This window comes from Protopterus annectens, chromosome 10.part0 (genome assembly GCF_019279795.1).
Source record: "Protopterus annectens isolate FY-2018-M chromosome 10.part0, PAN1.0, whole genome shotgun sequence".
Taxonomy (NCBI): domain Eukaryota; kingdom Metazoa; phylum Chordata; order Ceratodontiformes; family Protopteridae; genus Protopterus; species Protopterus annectens.
Window position 1 is genome coordinate 1134274188 of NC_056744.1, and position 23229 is coordinate 1134297416.

At 42.6% G+C, this 23229-nt stretch overlaps 1 protein-coding gene across 2 annotated transcripts in view; it reads right to left on the reverse strand.

The window, feature by feature from the left end:
• The window catches only part of USP33 (ubiquitin specific peptidase 33), a 1637494-nt gene that overhangs the window by 933918 nt on the left and 680347 nt on the right, over nucleotides 1-23229 (reverse strand). For both annotated transcript variants that reach the window (XM_044085858.1, XM_044085859.1), the window contains exon 11: nucleotides 9773-9907. In XM_044085858.1, coding sequence (XP_043941793.1) covers nucleotides 9773-9907 — 135 coding nt within the window. The remainder of the gene's footprint in view (nucleotides 1-9772; nucleotides 9908-23229) is intronic.

Genomic DNA, 23229 nt, shown 5'->3' on the forward strand with positions numbered 1-23229 from the left:
CTGCAGTGGCGTAGCTTCGTAGGACGAGGTGGTCATGCAGATTAATTTGCATGCTCTTATATTAAAAAAGCCAGCAGAAGTAGCATCCCTCAGAAGCTGCAAAGGGGTATTAGCAGGTACAGTGGATATAAAAAGTTTACACACCCCCGTTAAAATGCCAGGTTTTTCTGATATAAAAAAATGAGACCACAATAAATCATTTCAAAGCTTTTCCCACCTTTAATGTGACTTATAACCTGTACAATTCAATTGAAAAACAAATTTGTTAGGGGGAAAAAAAAATTATATATATATATATATATATATATATATATATATATATATATATATATATATATATATATATCTAGTACAATAAGCTGGTTACATAAGTGTGCACACCCTTAAACTAATACTTTGTTGTGTGCACACCCTTAAACTAATACTTTGCTGAAGCACCTTTTGATTTAATTAGAGCATTCAGTATTCTTGGGTACACACCTGTAATCAATAAAGAGACTAATTAATTAACCCCAAATAAAGTTCAGCTGTCCTACTAGGATTTTCCTGACATTTACTCAGTTGCCTGCTTCCGCAAAAGCCATGGTTTGCAGAGAGCTTACAAAGCATTAAAGGGATATCATTGTTGAAAGGCATCAGTCAGGAGAAGGGTACAAAAACATTTCCACAGCATCAGATATGTCATGGAACACAGTGAAGACAGTCATCAAAAACTGAATAAAATATGGGACAACAGCGACATTGCAAAGAACTGGATGTCCCTCCAAAATTGATGAAAAGTCAAGACGGAAACTGGTCAGGGAGATTGCCAAGAGACGTACAGCAATACTGAAGGAGCTGCAGGAATTTCTGGCAAGTACTGGCTGTGTACTACATGTGACAACAATCTCCCATATTCTCCATATGTCTGGGCTATGGGGTAGGGTTGCAAGAAGGAAGCCTTTTCTTACACAGAAAAACATCCAGGCCTGGCTAAAATTTGCAAAACAATACATCAAGTCTCCCAAAAGCATGTGGGAAAATGTGTTATGGTCTGATGAGACCAAGGTTGAACTTTCTGGCCACAATTACAAAAGGTACGTTTGGCACAAAAACACTTTGCATCACCAAAAGAACACAATCCCAACAGTGAAGCATGGTGGTGGCAGTATCATGCTTTGGGGTTGCTTTTCTTCAGCTGGAACTGGGGCTTTAATCAAGGTGGGGGGGAATTATGAACAGCTCCAAATACCAGTCACTTTTGGCTCCAAACCTTCAGGCGTCTGCTAGAAAGCTGAAGATGAGTAATTTCACCTTTCAGCACAACAATGACCCCAAACATACATCCAAATCAACAAAAGAATGGCTTCACCAGAAAAAAAATAAAGTTTTGGAATGTCCTAGCCAGAGCCCAGACCTAAATCCAATAGAAAATCTGTGGGGTGACCTGAAGAGGACTGTGCACAAGAGATGCCCTCCCAATCTGACAGATTTGGAGTGCTTTTGCGAGGAAGAGTAGGCAAATATTGCCAAGTCAAGCCATGCTGATAGACTACTACCTAAGAAGACTGAATGCTGTAATTAAATCAGAAGGTGCTTCAACAAAGTATTAGTTTATGGGTGTGTACACTTATGCAATCAGGTTACTGTACGTTTTATTTTTTATATTTTTTCCCGTAACAGATTTGTTTGTTTTTCAAATGAATTGTACAGGTTATAGGTCACATTAAAGGTGGGAAAAGTCTTGAAATAATTTATTGTGGTCTCATTTTTTTACATCACAAAAACCTGGCATTTTAATGGGGGTGTGTGTAAACTTTTGATATCCACTGTACTAGCACCAGTAGGGCAGACCACAATGTCTCCCTGGATGATGGCCCCATGATTGTGTCAAATCTCAGGTCTTATGTCATAAGTTTGAGTTTTCAGAAACTCGAAATTCATACTGTTGAGAAGATAAAATTGAGTTTTGAAAAACTGTTGAAATGATATAATTGAGTTTCTGAAAACTCAAACTTCACAAAACAAAATCTACCTTTTTTCTAAATTTTTGAAGGAGGCAAGCTCTGGCTGCACCCCCACACTCCCTGCACATTATAAATACCAACTCCGAGATCACACTACAGTGGGGAAAAGGGTAAATTCCCCAATCCTCACCCTACCACGATCTCCATTCAAAAAGTTCCAAGTTTTTGGAAACTTGATCACATCATCTCAACAATACAAATTTCAAGTTTCTTCAAGCTTCTGTATGGGACCCCTCGTCTCATGGGGTAACCAATAGGCCAATGATTACTCTTGTCCCTAAGGGACCAATGAGCTATATAGGTCACTAAAGGCTGACTGTCAACAGGCAGACAGGTTTAAAAAAAAAAAAAAAGGGAAAAAGTAAAGAACAGAATCATGCATTAAGAATAGAATGGTCAAAGGAAACATTTTGATGCATATTATGCAAAACAAAAGTCTGTAAAAAGTTAATCCAGTCTTGGTACAAATGCAAACAATAGTATTAGCTGTCATCGTACAGAGCACTGTTATGCCACTGGTTTGCATGTTGATAGTACATCTAAGAAAAAAAAAAAGCTACTGGTATTTGCCACACATACTTCTAATGGATGTGTATGCAGTGTGAGTTTAATAATAATGCCCTTCACAAAAGTATTTTTGTAAATACAGTAAAAATAAAAAATAATGTGCAGATCAAACTACATCATATGACATACGTCATTCCAGTGTGCTGCAGTTTAAAAGGGATGAATAATAATGGTAAGATACTGTATGATGGCCAAGTTTAAAGTTATCACTTAACTGGTTCAAACCAGTTCTCATCCATTAGTAAATTATTTAATTATGGCAATCACTTCAAAAAAAGGTCAGTGCTGCTTATTGAAGACATGTAAACAAAGTATGCAGTTTTCCATTCTCTGCAAAGTGTAAAAAGGATACATTCTGCTTCATACTACACAAAACTTAAGTCTGCAAAAGGATAACTCATTCCTTGTACAAATTCAAACAAGACAGGAAACAAGCAAGTGAAATGAAAGTTATGTAGTTAACATAATGATAGGGCTGTGTTGTCTGATTCTGTCCATCAACAGATGGGTCTTCGGATCTGACCTTGGAATAGACTTAGACTTTAAGATCCATGGTTCTGGCTCCTCCCCTTACCCTAAATCCCCTGCTGTCCCAAACATTACTCAGATCAAATTTGCCTGCAACCTTAGATGGGGGGGGAGGCAGACAGACATTAATCATCCTGAAGGTCTAGCAATGCACCCAAGATCTTTGAAGGGCTGGTGCTATGGAGTTGAAAGAGTTTAAGACATTTCTTAAACGAAAGGGATTATCTTCCAAAAAAATGGAAGTGGGGGAAGGACAGTAGGAAGTTGATGAAGGATGGAAGTAGACAACATAATCTATCATTATAGTAATTAACATAACTTTTGTATCTGAAGTTGTCTCTTTCATCCATTCAACAACAGATGAAACAGAGTCCCCATATACTTAGCCCTTGGAACAAGACAGACGAACCAAAAGCTGCCCTATTCCTGGAGAGAAGATGCAGCTTATAATGAGAAATAAATGTGAACACCGGACCAAGTGGCTGCTGCTCAAATATCATCAATTGAGGCCCTGGAAAAGAAGGCTGATGAGGTCTAGACAGACCTTATTGATTGGTTTGAGCAGGGTCAAGCCTTTTTCTATATATACGTGAGAAATACAATCTGATAGTCATCTGGAAACTTTGGAAACTCTAGTTTAGCTTGGCTTTAGAAAAGGAAACAAATAGGTGATCTGTCTTCCTAAAGGATTTGGTATGACTGCAGTAAAAGTTAAGTTGGCGATGCAGATCCAACAAGTGCAGCATATATTCCCCTTTACTGGAGAAATTAGAAAAGAAAACAGGAAGATTAAGGCACTGGCTCAATGAGACCTCAGACATTACTTTGGGAACAAAGCATGAACTGGTTCTCAGAGACACCCTATCGCTGTGACCAAAGGTGGTTTTGCAGGATGGGACCTGTAACTCTGAAACTCTCCATGCTGAAGTTACAGCCACTGGAAAAATTATTTTCCAAATCAAAAATTTAATATTCACCCTGGATTGAAGGACCACTTGTGAGGAAGGATAGACCTACTCAAGCTGTCCGCCAGAACAATGGATTTCTCCACTATATATATATATAGCTATCACAAGGCAACTGAAAGACAGTGCACATTGCCACACTCTCATCATTTCTTGACATAAGGGATAGGACTAGGTTCCTCTTGTTTGTTGATGTACCAGACAACTGACATGTTGTCCATCTTGATAGAAATCATCCCTACAGGGGAGGAAGTCCTGAAAGACCTGCAATGCTAGAACTGCCCTCATCCCTAGAACACTGATGTGCAGACTGGCCTTTGAAGGAGACAATGTGCCTTGGACAGTCTTCCCCACATTATGCCTCCCACCCTAACCTGGACAGATGAGAAAAGAAAAATGGAAGATTAATGCATTGGTTCAGTGAAGCCTCAGATGTTACTTTGGGAACAAAGGATGGATTGGGTCTGAGAGAGACTCTATCATTGTGATGAAAGGTGGCTTGCAGGAAAGGGCTTGTAGCTGTGAAACACCCATTCTAAAGTTACAGCCATTGGAAAAATCATTTTTCAAGTAAAAAAATGTTATGTCCACCCTGGTGGCAGGTCACAGTGGCCTTAGGGGAGGGGGAATACAAACGGATGGCCTTGAGATACCTTGGAAGACTAAATCCACCACATTATACGCATCCTGCAAATCTTTGCCAAACAAACTGGAAAACCCATGGGTTGGTACCTGATGGACCACTGTACCTCAAGTATCCACTCTAGAACTCTTATGTAGCATCTGTCCAGAGGGACAAAGGTGATGGAAGTACCACCAATACCAGAAGATGGAGATCTAATCTAGCTGATAGCATCAAACAAGGCAGAACCTTTAGTGCCTATGTTTCGAGGGTAGAAAATCTGTTGCCTGGCAGCTTGGATATTCTGGTTATTATACCTACTTGGGCACTGTTGAATTTGCCCAGATTTACCGTGATCTCCAACTGGGAGAAAAGATGGAGTAGACGGTCCCTGTCCTGAAGAAGAAGAGATCTGGTGGTATCAGTAATGAGCCAGTCGCCTAGCTATGGGAACATCCTGAACCACTGTAGTTTAAGGTGAGCTGTGACCATTGTTACACACTTGGTGAACACCTTGGGAGGGTGGGGGTGGGGGGTGGGGAAAGACCAAAGGGCAGGGCTCTGAAATAAAAATGACTGGCTCACAGCCGGAAGTGGAGAAACATTCTGGACTGTCTATTCATCATAATGTGGTTGTACGCATCGTGAAAGCCTATCGAACACATCCAATCATCTTTCCTCAAAATAAGGACTGTACTGTGACCATCCAGAACGGTGTGTGCTTGACATATTGCTTTAGGTGACCGAGGTCCAAAATTGGGCTCAGGTCCCCATTTTTTCTTTAGCTCCAAAAAGAACCTTGAGTAAGTTCTAGGTCTTTGTTGGCCTGGTAGGACCTCCTGGGTGATTCACTTGTCTAGCAACTTTTTTTTATCTCTATGGTGGCTGCATTCCTTTGAGAGGGTGGCACATAAGGGGGGTTTCTTTCTTAAAAGGGGGAATAAAGAAAAGGGAATGGAATAGCATGTCCTTGACTTTCTGTCCAAAAGGGTCCGCAAAGTCACACAAGCGCATCCAAGCATGTCTCCTTATGGTAATGCCTGTGTGAGTGGCTCTCTAAACACCCTCACTTAAATTAGATATCAGGCGCATGGAGGCATTTAAAAGGGACTGTGGGGTGGCCAGATGCGAGTCCACAGTTTTCTTATCCTCCACAGACATGGACCCAAGAGAGATTTGGAGAGTACCTTAGTCAAATCTCTCTGAAATCTTGTTACATGTGCCACACAATTCAGTGCCCTCAAAGTAAAGGTAGCTGAAGCATAAACACACTTCTCAAATCTTTCCAATGCCCTAGAGTCCCTGTTTGGGGGATGGATAGAAGAACCTTTGTTGGCCAGCTCTTTCTTGTTTGGTGCCACTACCACCATGGCATCCACTGCCAGGTCCGTGCGCAAATGCTTGTGATCTTTTGGTGCCAGAGGAAACTTATTTGGTTTCAAGGCTAAAAATTCAGCCACATACAGCTTCATCCATCGAGATATTAAATCCACCATCTCAAAGGTCAAGGAGACCAACCAAGAAGTAGCTGAGTGAGATCCAAAGGCCTCAAGAAGCATTGATTCCTCATAAGAGGGGGCATCAGAGGACCAACCACTTTTCTGTCTCAAGAGCTTGAGAATTTCTCCAAATGAGATGTCTTTAAGAGATGATCTGGGGGATCCTTCATCATCAAAATATAGGTCTTCCTGGACATCTGGAGGGGGTCAACGTACCTCCTCTTGCATGTATGCTTCCGAGGGGCCTCTGCTATGAGATATTCCAGATGGGCTCATAAGACTGAAGGGATCTTAAATGATGACCACCTCGAGGCTCAGGAACTGGCCGTCCAGACTGAATAGGAGGGGCAGGATCAGGACCCAAGGCCTTTCACTGGGAGATGGACACACCCAAAAAACTAAGGGAAGTCCACTCATCAGAAGTGCAGAGTGCACTCTCTAACACCTTGAAGGCAGAAGTCAAGGGAGAACCCAACACTGCTGTAGTAGGAGCCACAGCTTCCAAACTGAACTGGTCTTGAGAACTGATCTCACTCTGCTTAAGAGGCTGACACTGGACCTGAGCTATCTAACATCCAGGCTCCAAGAGTAAAGGAAGGCTCTTACAACTTTGGAGTCAAACTCTGACCCCAGCAGCTGGTGCTGAGACTTTGGCTACGAGATTCTTCCAGATCCGAGACCCTCGGAACCGGTCAGGTCAGAGATGCTGCTGGAACGGAAGCCAACCAAGACTTTGGATCCAATGTGAGCAATCCCTGGAAGAAATTCAAATCTAAAGTCCCTGAAACAGGAAGGCAGATCAGGACAGGAGTCACCATAGGGAGAAGGACTGAAACTGAAGGGTCTGACAGAGGTTACAGTCGGGAGAACCCTCAACTAAATTTGGGTCCTAAGGAACTTTATCATCTTATCCATGTCAGCTTCTGTCAGGCTTAGAATGGACAGATATGGTGGAGGAGGTGGAGGTCTGGATGATCGATGAATGGGTCTCTCCTGCAAAAAAGGGGAGCGCAATCTAAGGGAGACTGGTTTCAGAGAAAAACTACGCTCCAGCAAGGGAGGAGTCTGTGATTCAATATGATCCGATGGAGTGGTCTAACCCGACGCTTTAGGAAAAGTAATAGAATGCCAGGAAAAGAAAGCACCATGTAACCATGTGCTAAAAAGGCACATTCTAACACAGAAAATTCAAACAAGCATTGAAGGCAGCTCATCCTTTAAAGACCTCTGCTAGGTCCAGGATATGGAAACATCTAATGATATACGTTTTTGCAAACTCTGTAGGGAGTGAAAATTGACAACTATGAGCCCTTCCATCCTTAGAAGAGAGAGAGAGATGAACTACCAGTCCATTTAACCCACCATCTCTCAGAAAGGCTACAACACTTCAAGAAGTGAAAAAGCCTGTCATTTTTTTCACTGATCTGCTCTCACAAAGAACGTGTACAAAGAAAGAACCAGTTAAGGAATCAAAATGACCAATTTCTTTGTAAAAATGGGAGTGAGGAAAGGGAAAGAAATCCCATATCAGGGCAGAAAATTTCCTCTCCTGTACAAGGTGTAGTAGTGGAATCATGCATGAGATGTATCTCCATTAAAAAGAGAGATTATCCCATAGATGTACTCCAGCACACAAAATGTGTAAGGGTAAATAGGCAAGTCTGCCTGGCACAAAGTCTAGCAGCCATACAGGGCAAGGAATCTACAACGGGGAGGAAAATGGCACTATTAATGAAACTGCCTGATCAGCCCAGAGCTGGGCATCAGTCTTACTCTCTACAAGGAACTAAAAGCAGAATGTTAACCAGGACAGTATCTCTATCTTACAGTCCAAGCCTACAAGCATCTAAAATAACCAGGATGCTTAAAGCAGACAGATAGTGGTGGTACAAAGTATCACTCTACCCAAATGGCGAACAATATCAAACTGAAATCCAAGTGGAACACTGATCAGTAATTTCAGGAATCTTACAGCACTTCCCCCTGAGAGTCAGTCAGGAAGCTGGTCATTTAAAAAGTGCTATGCAATGTCCAGATATGGGGTCGCTTCTTTGCCAATGAAGGGTGACATCCCTGGTCAAACCCAGGAAGGGTTCCCAGAACTGGCCAAGGGATGGAGACCAAATCCATGCCTCAATCTGCATCTAAGGAGAAGCAACAGCAAGAATCAACTATTCTTCTCAACTATGAGACACACGATCAGTGATACGAAGGAAATACCTGCCAGCCAAAAGAAAAAACACGGCCATCAACAAAATATTTTAATATGCTGGTCCAGTAAGAGAAAAATGAAGAAGAAGAGGTCAGTGGTGGAAGGACTGCTCTCCAGAGTAATGCAGATCCAGTCTTGATAATAGTCTCTAGCACTATCACCCAAAGGGATGGGACAAATGATTATGAGTGGCTGTCAACATATTCTTTTTCACCGAACTGAGAACTCATTGGTGAGTAAATGTCAAAATCAGCCATGGTTCTAGGCAAATAAAAACTTTCTGCAAGGGAAATGGCCATATGCCCCTTGCCCAAAAGGGACATTACAGATATTTTGCTAGGTCAAAACAGGATGGCCCAGCAAAGCTTTGTCCATATTCAAAAGGGCCAGGGGCCCTACCCTCATGTCCAAGAAGTGTAATAGGTACCTCACCAAGCTATATTTTTCCACCAGCAACCATTCATTATCAGCATCAGAAAGACCATGGAAGGAAGACTAATCTAAGGTTCAGCATGAAGACCACTGATACAGGGCCTCAACTCAATACTGGCATCAATGAAGATCTGATACATTTGTAGGGGACTGCCTAGCCTCAAGATCACAGTAAACCCATAAACAGAGTGTGCCGTGGCAACTTGGGGAAGGAGTAGCCACAAGTGAATTAGGGCCTAGCCTCCAACTGCCCAGGTCCTCTACGAGTTAAAGGGAAAATAAATGCAAGCTCCAAGCCTACCCAATATTGGACAGATGACCAAACAATCGCTATAACTAGACATGGCTGTCCTGCAGGACTGTGATGAGGTAAAATGGACACCCCCTCCCGTCTTGGAAATATAAGAATACAACCTGCTGCCAAAAGAATCCTCATGTCACTCACTCTTCCCTTTCTTTCTGCCTACCTTTAAGTATTCAGCACTTTCATATGGCCAAAATGTGTTACACAATTATTTTTTTTCTTTGACTAGTTTTGAGGTTGGCAATATTTCTATACATGTAATCAGCATTACTGCACCCATTGTATTTGCCGTTTGTAACCAAAAAGATCAAGCCACTTATGTAGTTACTAAAGGCATTCTGGGTTAGATTAGGAGAGGCATGATCACAACATGAGAGGGGTATTAAAACTATTTTGGGGATCCAATTTCTTTTTCTGGAATATTAGGAAACAAAACCCTGAAATCATCAACTTTTCATTATAATATGCAACACAGTATTACAGTCTGGTAAAAGACTTATGAAAACTGCTCAGCTGTAAACAAAACTGTGTGTCATGCTCATCCATAAGCAGTAACAACATCCATATTCTGTGCAGTTGCACACAATAATCATGCATACGATATGCATTCACTACAAGGGCATTTATCAGTTTGTACCTTTCTTATGAGATAGCGCCAATCCTGACCACAGAGGTCCAGATCTTGGTGGACTACTTGACAGTCTGCCTACTGCTTCATTTGTTACAGGACTTTGAGGCCTTGAATTATTCCCATGCATCTCGTTGTTGTATTCTGTAGTAAAACCATGGAAAATATTAGTGAACTATCAGATTAAGATTCAAATTTACTACAAAACAGTTTAAAAAACAGCTCTGATAAAATAACTATACAATAAAAACAATACAGACCAGACATATGTGCTGAGTGTAACCCAAAATAAATACAAATAGTACAGGTTGCAGAGACAAATTAAATATCAAAAATACCATGAGGGACCTTTCAAAACTGGTAAGTCTGTATTTGAATGTGAAAGTATAGACATTTACAATTTATTTAACACACAAAAGTTATTTTTAGGTACCAGACATTTGCTTTACTTTTAAGTCAGATGTTTACAAATTGTAAGGTATCAGATGTCTTGCACATAGAATCCACTAATATTGGGCCATTTCTGCACTCTAGTCTTCCAATGATGTCAATAAACTAAGAAATACACTTAAAACACTACTGAGGCATCAGGCCTTAGAATCAAATAATAAAATGAAACAAACAAACAAATAAAACTCTAGCAGTACAGAACCACAGTCAGCCAATCCCTCAGAGCCACACGCTCCAGGGATCTAAACCTTGTCATCACAATGAACAAAACATGCTGAAGGGATAGGTTCCTGACCCAGAGACTCCCCAGACTCTGGAATAGACTGCCCAGCAGAGCGCCTCTTTGGCCCTCATCAAAAGGAACCTTGACGATTGGATGGGAGATAGGAAATTCACCCCGGGGATCACCTCAGTCGCCCTGTCAGATAGGGGTCCAGGGAAGTAAATATTGTGGGAAGAAATAGCCAGGGAATTGTTTTGGCTAGGCTTGTATAGGCCCTAGGGCCGATATTCTAGTACCAACCTATGAACCTAAGTCATCTCAAGTAACTGAGGTGAAAATGCAGCGTTTCTCAAGCTGACTAATACATACCAAGATGATGCAAAGTTCCAAAATGCATTCTAGTCGCTTCAAGTAAAATAGCAAACACCGAATTGTAAACACCTCCTGTTTACTGAAATAAAACCCAAAAAACTCAAGAACCAGTCCAAAATGGAATGAATAAGCACTTTTGTTCCTTTATTCTGATGGAACTTCCTCAGTCAGAATAAATTAAAACAAATGCTTATTCACTCCATTTTTGACTGGTTCTTATGTTTTTCATTTTTTCAGTAAATGAAAAAGTACAGTTTTGTACCTACCATAAATGTAGATGTCCGATAGACATGCAACTGCAGTCATAACATGTGGGTTGTCCTGCCTCAGGCAGCCCTCGGTCGGCCGGATTCCAAAGTCTGGGTCCGACATCGGCTGATGTCGCATTTCTCTCCGACGTCAGAGCGGCTGGAGTACATAAGCATCAGCCAACGCCATTTTCTTCAGTGTTTCTTGCCCCAGATGCCAGGTGCCCTCCAAGGAAGGCTGTAATCAAATTGGAAGACAAAAACAGGATTCCAAACAAATACATGAGTAATAAAACAAATACACCATAACAGATATCCCCAGCTAAGAGCAAGGGGGATAGGAGTGGACCCTAGGCATAGAGGGGTATGGAGGGAGGGAAAACCCGACTGCAGTTGCATATCTATCGGACATCTACATTTATGGTAGGTACAAAACTGTACTATGTCCTTCAAGAATGCAACTGCAGTCATAACATGTGGGTAGAATACCATAGCTTAGCTGGGGGAGGAGGTATGCTCCAGGAGAGAGATGGTGTGGCAATCAAACCCTGCAGGACCGCCGAAGCAAAGCCTGCTCTGGATCTGGAATATAGAGGGAGATTGTAGTGTTTGGAGAATGTATGCACGGAGCTCCATGTAGCAGCTTCTAGAATGTCCTTTGTAGGCACCCCTCTTAAAAATGCTGTAGAGGTGGCTGTAGCCCTGGTGGAATGTGGTCTGACATAGGCTGGAACAGTCTTCCCATGAAAGGAATAACAGAATCTGATGCAATGTCCAATCCATTTAGAAATAGTCTGTTTTGAAATTGCTTTTCCTTGGACTGCAGGGGCGTAAGCTACAAAAGCTGTTCAGACTTCCTACTGGCCTTGGTTCTGTCCAGGTAGTATCGAAGTTGTCTATGAATGTCCAAGGTATGCAAAAGTCTTTCCCCCTTATTCTCAGGATTGGGGAAGAAAGCAGGCAGATGAATGGCTTGATTTAGAGAAACCCTAGATACCACCTTTGGCATAAAAGTAGGGTTGGTCCTTAATGAAACCCTGTCTCTGTGGAAAATAATAAAGGGTGGTATTGCCATTAGGGCCTGTAGCTCCAAAACCCTTCTTGCTGAGGTAATTGCCAACAGGAAAGCTGTTTTCCATGAGAGAAATTGCAAGTCAACTGAAGCTGCTGGCTCAAAAGGAGGTAGAGTCAGTTTTTCTAAGACAAAATTGAGGTCCCAGGCTGGCACTGGGGCCTTTCTTGGTGGCTTAATGTTCTTGATTCCCGAGGAATTGTCTTAGTAAGGGGTGAGAGAAAACAGGAGGATCAGTGTTGTATCTGGCTGAAATAGCAGATGCATGTATCTTTATTGAAGAATATGAGAGGCCGCTCTGCAACATATCTGCCAAATATTCCAAGATGAGTGGGATGTTCAGTAATGATGCATCATGTCCCTTGCTGGTATTCCAATTGCTGAATCTTTTCCACTTTGCTAAGTAAACCTTTCTGGTGGATGGTCTTCGAGCCTCTGTTAGTATCCGCTGAACTTCCTTGGAGAGAGATAAGCTGAAGTTATTTATGGGATCTCCCAGGCTGTTAGCTGCAGTGTCTGAAGGTTTGGATGCAGTGTTTCGAAATTGTGTTGAGTCAAAAGTAGAGGCCACTGAGGGAGGGCCCACCTCCTGGTGTGACATATGCTCCGTAGTAGTGGGTACCAGTGTTGTCTTGGCCAATCCGGAGCTATTATGATTCCCTTGGGCTTCTCTGCTTTGATCTTTAGTAATACTGAGGTCATCAGTGGCAGAGGTGGGAATGCCACTGATATTTTCCAAGCCTTTGGATGGTATGTCCTTGTGCAAAATTTTGGTAGAAGATGATTGAGGTGAGAGGCAAATAGGTCCACTTCTGGCTTGCCCCATGTCGAAGTGAGTTGTCTGAAAGCCTTCGGATGTAATCTCCACTCGTGTGGATCTGTGAAATTCCTGCTTAGGCTGTCCGCCAACACATTGTCTTTTCCTGGAACAAACTGGGATTGTAACTGGATGTTTAGACTCAGTGATTTCTCCCAAAGCTGCATTGTCAGTCTGCAAAGGGGGTAAGAGTGGGTGCCCCCCTGCTTGTTTATGTACCACATCACAGTGGTGTTGTCTGTCCGTATCATTAAATGGCCTTGCTGGAGTTGGTGTTGAAAAGCCTCGATAGCATGCATTACTGCCAGCATTTCCTTTTGGTTTATATGCAGATGTGTTTCCTTTGGAGACCATTGTCCTTGTATACACCTGCCTTCCATGTGCGCCCCCCATCCAAGGTCTGAGGCGTCTGTAGTCATGGTCTGTGTTATCTGTGGTTTTTTGAATGACATACCTGTGTTTTCCTGGCTCACCGAGGCCCACCATAGGAATTCCTTTTGTAGGCATGGAATGAGTGGTATGATTGTCTCCAAGTTGTTGCTGTGTTGAGACCAAATGCTTTTTAGGTACCATTGAAGCTTTCTTATGTGTAGTTTTGCTAATGGTACCAGTAGAATGCAGGATGCAATGTAACCCAGGGCCTGTAGGAATCTCCTTGCAGTCATCTGGGTGAGTTTTGCTAAACCTTTGAAGTATTGAGTTAACTTCTCTTGCTTGTCTTCTGTCAGGTAAGCCATCTGAGAGGCTGTGTCTAGTTTGGCTCCTAAGAAGATTATTTGCTGGGATGGCTGCAGTCTTGACTTTTGGAAGTTGACTGTGTATCCCAGAGCTTGAAGTAATCGTATGACATAATCCAGGTTTTTTGTCAACATCAATTTGTCGTCCGCTTGTATGAGGCAGTCGTCCAGGTACGGGTAAATTTGTATACCCTGGAGCCTGCAATGAGCAATTACTGAAGCCAGGCATTTTGTAAATACTCTGGGTGCAGTAGATAAGCCAAATGGCAATGCTGAGAATTGATAATGCTCTGGCCCTGCAAGAAATCTGAGGTATCTTCTGCAGCTGTGTCTGATAGGGACATGCAGGTATGCCTCCTTGAGGTCCAGAGTAATCAGCCACGACTCCTTGCCCAGCATGGGAAGGAGTTGCTGTAGAGTCAGCATTTTGAACTTTGGTACAATGAGAAAGGTGTTTAATGCGGACAAGTCCAGTATTGGTCTCCATTGAGATTCTTTTCTTGGAACAAGGAACAGTCTTGAGTAAAACCCCTGTTCTTGTTCTTGTTGTGGAACTCTTTCTATTGCTTTCATTCGAGTCAGCAGAGTGATTTGCTTGATAGCCTCTGCCCTTTGATGTTGTGGTAGATTTGGCATGCCTTGTTTTCTTGGTAAGGTATGAAAATGAAACCTGTATCCCCGGTCTATAATGTCCAAAATCCATTTGTCCTTTGTCAGTCTGTGCCAGTTTTCTGCAAACAGAGATAATTTCCCCAAGGGAGCTTCTAGTTGTTCCCTGGTAGGCGGTAGTAGAGGAAAGTCATTGAGTTTGTGGTTGTTGGGCAGGTGAAACCCCTGCGTCACTTCTTTGGTTTCCTGGCTGCCATTGTCGTCCCCTGTAAGGGCCTCTGTATTGGCCTCTTCCTCGGCCACATCTGTTCTTACCCCTTTGAAACTTTTCTGGATTAGGAAAGGACCAGTTTTTTGAAGGCCAATTACTACTGAATCTGGGGGGTTGAACCTGGAGGAAATCTTTCACAGTCTGAGCTGATTTTGCTTTTTCTTCGATGGTCTTTAACACATCCTTAGCATTTGCACCAAAAAGCTTGTTCTTTTCCAAAGGTGCATCCAGAAGTTTTGCTTTTACATGATCTGGTAGAGGTTGATCTTTTAACCAAGCATGTCTACGCATCACTGCCCCTGTCATAGCTGCCCTACATGAAGCTTCCAGTGCATCATATTCACACTGCAGGAAGTGATTGCTTACTTGCTGAGTGTTATGTACAGCTTCCTGCAAAGTCTTCCTGTCTAAAGGATCAGGAGAAGCTAATGTTTTTTTGTAAATCTTCTAAGAGATAATCCTGATATTGGAACATATGAAAAAGGCAATTTAAAGCTCTCATAGATAAGGTAGTGGATGTGTAAACCTTTTTACCCCATCTCTCTAATGACCTAGCTTCCCTGTTGGAGGGCAAAGGATTTTTTGAGGTGAAGGCTGAAACTCCTTTAGGCCCCTGTGAAATAGTTTCCAAATCAGCAGTATGGGCCCTGAATAAATGGGAATGAGTTTCTGGGACCCTGTAATACCTGTCTGGCTTGGCTGGAGCAGGAGGAAGAGAATCAGGGGTAGCACTAGAATCAGAATACAAATCATCCAGAACATCAAGTACAGGAGGAATAGCTAAGGGCCTGTGCTGAGGCTTCTTAAGGAAAGTCCTAAGGCATTTCCTAGAATCAGAATATTCCTGACCCTGCCACTTGAAATGTTCCCTCATGGTGTGCAGAACTTCCCCAAAAGAAATATCCTCAGGAGGGGAGGCCGAAGGTATGGAATCTTCTGCATCCGAGTCCTCATAGGTCTGGAAGAGCTCTTCCTGGCTATCAGAGTGGACAGAGCCCTCAGAGTCTTTATCTGAAGGAGAAGGGTCAGAGGGTTCAACCCGGGGCCTTTTATCAGGAGGAGGCTGGGATGCTCTCTCAGGATGGGCCTGTGAACCTCTGATCATGGAAATTAAATCAGCAGCCATGGACATAATTTGAGTCTCCGGAGTCGGCTGAGGTAAGGATTTGGAAGCAATATGCTTTGTTTTGCTGGCTGCCTTAGCCCCTAGTGTAGGCCTAAATAGACATGGCCATAGGAGGCCTGGCAGCTCCACGTGCAGGAGTGACCTTGTCTACAGCAATGGTCTCGGGCATTTCCTCGGTTTCGGTATCCGGAGGAAAGTCTATAACTGGCGTCGGAGTAATATCTGGAATCGGAGTCGTCGGTAATGCGGTGTCTTCGGTTCGGAGTGGTGGAGAGACCATCTCAGAGGGAACCGGAGCACTCGAGCTAGGTTTTGGCGTGGAGTCAGTGGTAGACGCGGGCCGAGGATGTCGGTCCCGGTCTTTTCGCTTTTTGGGAGTTTGCGATGTCGGAAGATCCGACGGCATGGTGTAAGCAAATTTGTCGCCGAAAAAATCTTCAGCGAACTCCGCCCGGCGCTTGAGAGTGCGCTTGTTGAAGCGAGTACAGGCTACACAGGCCGAGACGTCGTGGTCTGGGCCCAGGCAAGGGAGGCAGTAAGAGTGGAAATCCTTATGAGGTATTTGTTTACTACAAAAAAGACAATTGTTAACTTTTTCAGTAATTTCTGACATCGGCTGAGGCAAGAAAAGGTCCCCAACGGGGTACTTAGCTTTCTTGATGACTTCGGTATCGTAGAATACAGGAGTTGACCGACCGGCACTTGCGAACTGCTTCTGCTTCGGGCACCGCGCGGCAAGAAAGACTGAAGAAAATGGCGTTGGCTGATGCTTATGTACTCCAGCCGCTCTGACGTCGGAGAGAAATGCGACATCAGCCGACGTCGGACCCAGACTTTGGAATCCGGCCGACCGAGGGCTGCCTGAGGCAGGACAACCCACATGTTATGACTGCAGTTGCATTCTTGAAGGACTTGTACACTCTAGCACATACCAAACAAGTCTGAATTTAAATGTCCAGAATTTGAGTATTTTAAAGCATAACTTTATACATGAGGACTAGATTAATAGTTCCCTGATTGGAACTTTGAATAGGACAATAAATGTTGATACCCATGCCTCACAGAATATTTAATTCTAACACTCAATACTTGGCTCAGCTAGAAGGTCGTCTGCATTTAATGTCTACTTTCTGTTTCCATGTGCATATTCTGTTGTATGCTGTGTGCAACATTCATAAATAAACAAAGAACAAATTAATTCGGCAGGATGCAGACTGCTATGTCAATCAACAGAAGAAAACATTGTGGGTCTTTAATTTTGTTTAGTCCCTCATTCTGCTACACTCTTGGTCGTCTGACTGCTTCCTCTTCCTGTTTACCTTTACCTTCACAGTGGGCATCAACTGCAGCGATCTTCATCAGATTTAGTCCTTGAATTGTTGCTTTTCACCATATTCGTAAACAATTTCTCTCAGTACAGTCTCAAAGTATGGAGACTTCAGTACAAAAATGAAATAGAATACTGCTCTGCTAAGTAGATTGCATTTTTACAGTGTAGCAAACTCTGCAATATAGCCTGAACTCCCTACAAACTTGGCTTTAGAACTGGTTTTACTAAACAAATATAAAAAAGGACCTTCTCTTTTCCAGCATCATAGCTCTAGACCAGAGTAACTCACTGAAACTCAACTCACTCTCTAAAAAATCAAAGTACTGATTGTCAAAACAGTGCAGGTGTGAGCAACTCAGCATAACTGTAAATGTCTGTGTGTGGTCACTGTTGTAGCAAAAACCTATAGGGATCTCTGTCACTTCTCAAGTCCAATGTCTGACCTGATCTTCACAAGTCAGTACCCTTACTCCCAAGGCTAGGTTGATATTTCCTTACCTCAGATGTCTTAATGTAGCAGGTATACATGCAGCATCTGCCCACACTGCCTTTGCTTTTTTTTTTTTTTGGTTTTATTTTATTTTTACTCTTTCTCAAGAAGGACAGAGATACGACTGCATCATTAGGGTCTGCAAGTTTGGCTTGCCCCGGGAATGCAGTCTAAGATGTAACAACTTCAAGCCCTCCTTGAGGAACCTGAACAAGAACAGCAGGGAAGAAAGGCTATAGGTGTGAAGTGGGAAAGTGATAAAGCAGTATGGGATATCTACTTTCTGCACTTCATGGTCTCACTGCAGTAGGTGGGAAGGAAAGGATGGACAGAAACATAACTGCAACAGTGATCAGACATGAACATTTGCAATTACGTTAAGTTACCTACACAACTATAATATATTTTTTGGGGGTCACAGTTGCAGTCATAACTTATAGGAAAAATTATCACTGTTCAGATTATGACACACTGCCTTGCGTTTTACACCGGTTGTTACGGATGGGTGTGCTTTTTGTTGAGTGGCAGGCTGACTTTGGAGAAACTGGCAAAAAAAAAAAAGCACAGTTTAACCCTTTATGTACCTAACTGCTAATGTGCCCTATTGCCAATTCATGACTTTCTGGCAGCTCTGAGATAGTTTTTAAGCTTTATTCCTGATTTCATGTCACCTTTTCCCACACACACACACCACTCAACTTCTTTGCTCAAGAATTCTAGGGGAAAAAAACAAAAACAACGGGGAAACAACACAAAAATTGGGGACATTTTTAAATAGTACTCTTATTTACTTTATAAGTTAATAGAACAACAAATTTTGCATTAACGTGCATTTTATTTACAATAAGAAGTATGAAACCCTAACATCTGGCATTACTGTCTTATTGTAATCCTCAGTGATTTACCAGAAAATCCAAAAAAAAATAAAAAACACACACGAGAGTAAGGCAAAAAACGAGGCAAATCAGAGACGTTTTGCAAAAATCTGGACAGTTAAGATGTTTGGTACCACATTCACAACACAATAATATACATAAGAAGTATGCTCGCCAAACAATCAAAAAGAGTCATTACAGGGTGCCAGAGGCTCAATCTCTGCAGCTCTAGTGTTGCAGTCACAATGTATTTACCAAAGCAGATGAAGTGCAAACACATCGTGTTCTAGCAGACTTCACTTTCCCAGTAAAATTTCAGATATTTTTAACAAAATGTTTCAGACACATGACCTTCCTAGTTTATGTTAACAGCATTTCCATACCATATGTTCTACACTTTCAAAAGGCACTGCTTCTTATCTGGCAGACTGAAGCTTAAGAGCTAAGCATTAGATGTGCAGTTTTACATCTTCCTCACAGATAAGGTCTGGGGTGCGCTTTTCCACTGTGTTCTCCAACTTTCACAGTTAAACTTTGGAACTGTTTAAGTGGGCATGATTATACTTCACATTTGCTATGGAGACATCACATTGAGAGTGTGGCTTGCTACTGTGCATCCTGTTGTGTCTTAGTCTGAACTGCTGCTGAAAAGATGCCTAAAGCTGATCCAATCCAAGTAGGGTGATTAGCTCATTGCTCCAGTGAAGACTGATGCCCCTCAAGACAGCAGAAAAAATCCACACCATATCCTTAATATCAAGACCAGCCTGCAGCGTAATGAGAAGATGTAAACTGAGGGCCAGGTGACTCCTTTTAAAATGTTCTGCACACTCTACCTTCCAGAAAGGTAGTGGTAGCTGCAGTACTCAGTGTTGAATGGGACCTGCATTTTACCCTCAATAGGAAAAGTTAATGAAGTGTGCTAGCCACCAAGATATAGTTTGTTTTTTGCAAAGGGGGAGAAAAAACAGCTGATTTCACTTTCCAAATGATTCAGTTCTGTCTAAGAAGCATCTCAGCTTTATGCACAGAGAGTACAGAATTATTTGTGTGTTACTGTAACGATTAAAAAAAAATGGGAGTTGGATGTCTTGGCTCAGGGCTACTTCTGTAATGATGTTTATCATAAATGAGGGGTTAGTGCACAAGGTCACCATGTCTGTATGAAATTGCAATAAAAGCTCTCTGCACTTGAGGGCATGTAGCACAAACACCCTCCAAACAGATGTGATAGCTATCAGGAAAACTGTTTTTGAACTGAGACACTGCTAAAGTTACTTGTTCAATGGTGGTAAAGTCAGTTTTTCCATCACAAACTTCAGGTCCTAATCTGGGGTCACTTTTCTTCTAGGATGCTCATATGAAGGATGCCTTTCAAGAATTGCTTCCTCAGTGATCTGGACCCAGTGGAGGATCTACAGTCACAAAGAAACAGCACAAAAATACAGCTTCACAGAAGCATGAGCTAAACCTGAAGACAACACTTCAAATGAATACTGAAGAATCCCCGGCACATGTGCCTTGTTTTCATGATGATTACTCCATCAGTACTAGAGGGAGAATTTTTTTCTATTTAACCTAGTTTCCCTCAAATTTTTTAGCATGTCCTCAGAAAACAGATGACTAAAAAGTTACTAGCTTTTTTTCCTCTGCTCCAACATCTGAACATGATCTTCTCCCCATGTCCTCTCTGTATTCAGCCAGTCTGCTAGATATGCCCTAGTCTCGCCAGGCCTGTCCAGAGTCACTGACAAGCTTGAAGAACCCAGTGCAATGTCATTCAGCTGCTGGGGTGTTTTTCCAATTCTGCCCTACACCCTTGTCACCTCCCCCCACCATATACAAACTCATGACATCCTTGGGATGGCTTGCTGTGAAGCATGCTGGCATATCCTCCTGACTCAATAGCATTTCAGCCATTAATCTCATCTTCCACAGACTCCACTCCCCTGCCCCCCAAAGCATTCCCAGCATCTGCTGGTGATCTACCTGTGGACTGTGCACAAGTGTGCAAACCCTCTCTCCGAAGATGGGCATGCCCATCCACCCCTACCTGTGCCTCAGACACCTGAGCTGCTAGCTGAACCCAGACAGATACAGTCAAAGTCAGGGTTTTATCCCTTTATGCCAAGGCAATGGCCAAGTGTGGACAGTTTGGTATGTACTAGGATCCCTGCCTCATGAGCTGCATGAGAAGGTTCACTTACCAAGGCATTAACTGAGGTTTTTCTCTTGTCATCCGACTCGTGGGAGAACCAGTGCTGCCGGGGCCATAATGGGACAATCAGGATACTTATTGGCCTGTCTGCCTTCAGCTGTTGAACTACTCAGGGGAGAAGTGATATTGAAAAAAAAAGCAGAGAAACAGGTGTTTACTGGCCAAAGATATTTCTTTAGAGCTCTGGTGCAGAACTACTCAGGGGAGAAGTGATATTGAAAAAAAAAAAAAGCAGAGAAACAGGTGTTTACTGGCCAAAGATATTTCTTTAGAGCTCTGGAGCAGAATTTTCTAAACTTTCTGTTGCTTGCAGAACAAACAGGCTATCTGTGGTACATCTCATCTGTTCCTGAGGTCTAAGAAGGTGTTCCTGTCAATCTAGAATCCACAAGTGATTTGCTAAGATCCAGCTTAACTGATTTGACATGGAGCTCTGCATTAGTGTACAGGTTGCCTCAAGAAGCAAACTGTATTCCAGGGCATGCTCTTAAACTCATAGTTTGTGGAGGTGGTAAGAGAGTGCTCCTCTTCATGGATTGTTTATATAATAGCATATGACTGTGCTGTTGTCTGTTATCCAGATTCTTTTGAAGGTTCTGACAGACTGAATAATTGTGATCATCTATTTTATGTGTATGTGCACACTCCAAGGTGAGTTTACATCTTGCCAAGTCTTAGGCATCAATGCACAAGGTCTGGCTTGGGGGAGATGACCTGAAGAGTATGTTCTTCTTCTTTTGGATTTGTTTTATCCACCACTCCATCTCTGTCCTTAAATAGGGTATGACAAAAATGGAATGTCCCAGGAGGGGAGACTGCTAGTTCCCGTACTTTTTAGGTACTGCTGAAGATTTCTCATGAGCAGTCTGGTGAATAGTACTACGAGTATGGTAAATGCAGTCTGACCTACAGTGCTCAGAAATTCTCTGCCTATCATCACAGGTTTCCCCATCATATTGTGAAAGAAGGTAAAAAGGGGGTGCCACCTTTTCTTGTGGTACAAAAGATTTTGTTAAGATGGTATCCAAGTCAGCCCAAAAGAATATCACCTTTCTGGCTGTACATAAACTGGCTTTTTGCTCACTCATGGAGAAACATAGCTTGTTGATGCATAACAGTAATAACATCAACAACAACAACAACCAAAAGTTATGTACTTACCATAACGGTAGACCCATGTTGTCTTATTTTTGTCTATATCGACCTTGGTGCCTTATACCAAAGTACTGGATCCAAGAGCTATGACTCCTCCACTACTCACAGTTCTCTCCTCCTAGCCGATTTACCTCAAACAGAGTTTGCTGACTGATTTCAAATGGTCTCTAATAACTACAGAAACAATAAAAATATAAAAGGGATTTAATAACATTATCCACAACAGAATAAAGTGGAACAAGAGATAGACAGATTTCTGCCAAAGTCTGATATAGCCCCAGAAGATGTAAAATGACAATCTGGAAGGAGGGAGGGGAAGTTGAGCCAGATCACAACAAGACAATGCAGATTCATCATTATGGTCAAATACGTAACTTTTGTATCCAATGTTGTCTATTTTCATCTGATTCAAGCTCTCAGATTATGTAGCCCAGGCGGGGATGACCCTAGCCCTGAGCAGCATCCTACCATCAACCAGAATGACACCACAGTACTAGCGGAAAACAATTGATTTCAACAACTGGCTTAAGTTTCTGGTGTCATTCTAAGGGGATCCAGTATCTGCCTGGGATGACATGATTGACAGACCTCAATGCTTTGCCAGAGAAGGCCTGCATCTGTCACCCTTGGGCTTCCGGATACTGGCCAAGACTCTTGTCACCCCTATAGTGCCTTTTTAGGGGGTGTTCCAAAGACCAAATTACCACCATAACAGCTACAAACAAATGTAATCGGAGGGTCATGCTGCTTAACGCTAGAAGTTTAAATCTCAAAATGCACTCACTTAAAGCGCTCTTTAAAATGGAGAATACTGACATTTGTGCTGTAACAGAGACCTGGTTTAAAGCAGCAGATAGCACCCCTGCACTACCAAGCTATAACGCATTCCACACCTTTCGGCCACAGAACTTGGACCGAAGCTCCAAAGGTGGTGGTGTTTCCATATTCATAAAGAATGCGCACACCTCCAGACTGGTAGCCCAACATAACGCATCAGACATACTTCAGCTGCAGCTAACATTGGGTAAGACAGAGATTCAGGTCGTAGCCTGCTATAGGTCCCCAACCATGTCCCAAGATTCCACGTTCCTAAGCACCCTGGAGAATATTAGGGTCCAATCTAACACACTCATACTGCGCAACTTCACCTACCCCTCCATTAACTGGGAAAACTACTCATGTACCAGCACCAGTTTCTCAGTGAAGGGCCCACGGAATATTTGTTTTTTTGGTCCACGTCTTCCTCTTAGGCAGCATCCATTTGGATTACCTCTGCTTCTGCTTTGGGGAAATCTATTCCCAGGACTATCCTGGTGAAAACCTTGGGGCTTTTTGAACCACAGCTTTCTGCCTCCTCTTTGATTCCTGCAAATGGATCTATGAGAAGCAGAAAAACAAGAGTCCCATGGCAGACAAGGTCTCACTGTCCTGTTCACTCCTGGTAAGCATTGCTTTTACTTTAGGTCCAAACAA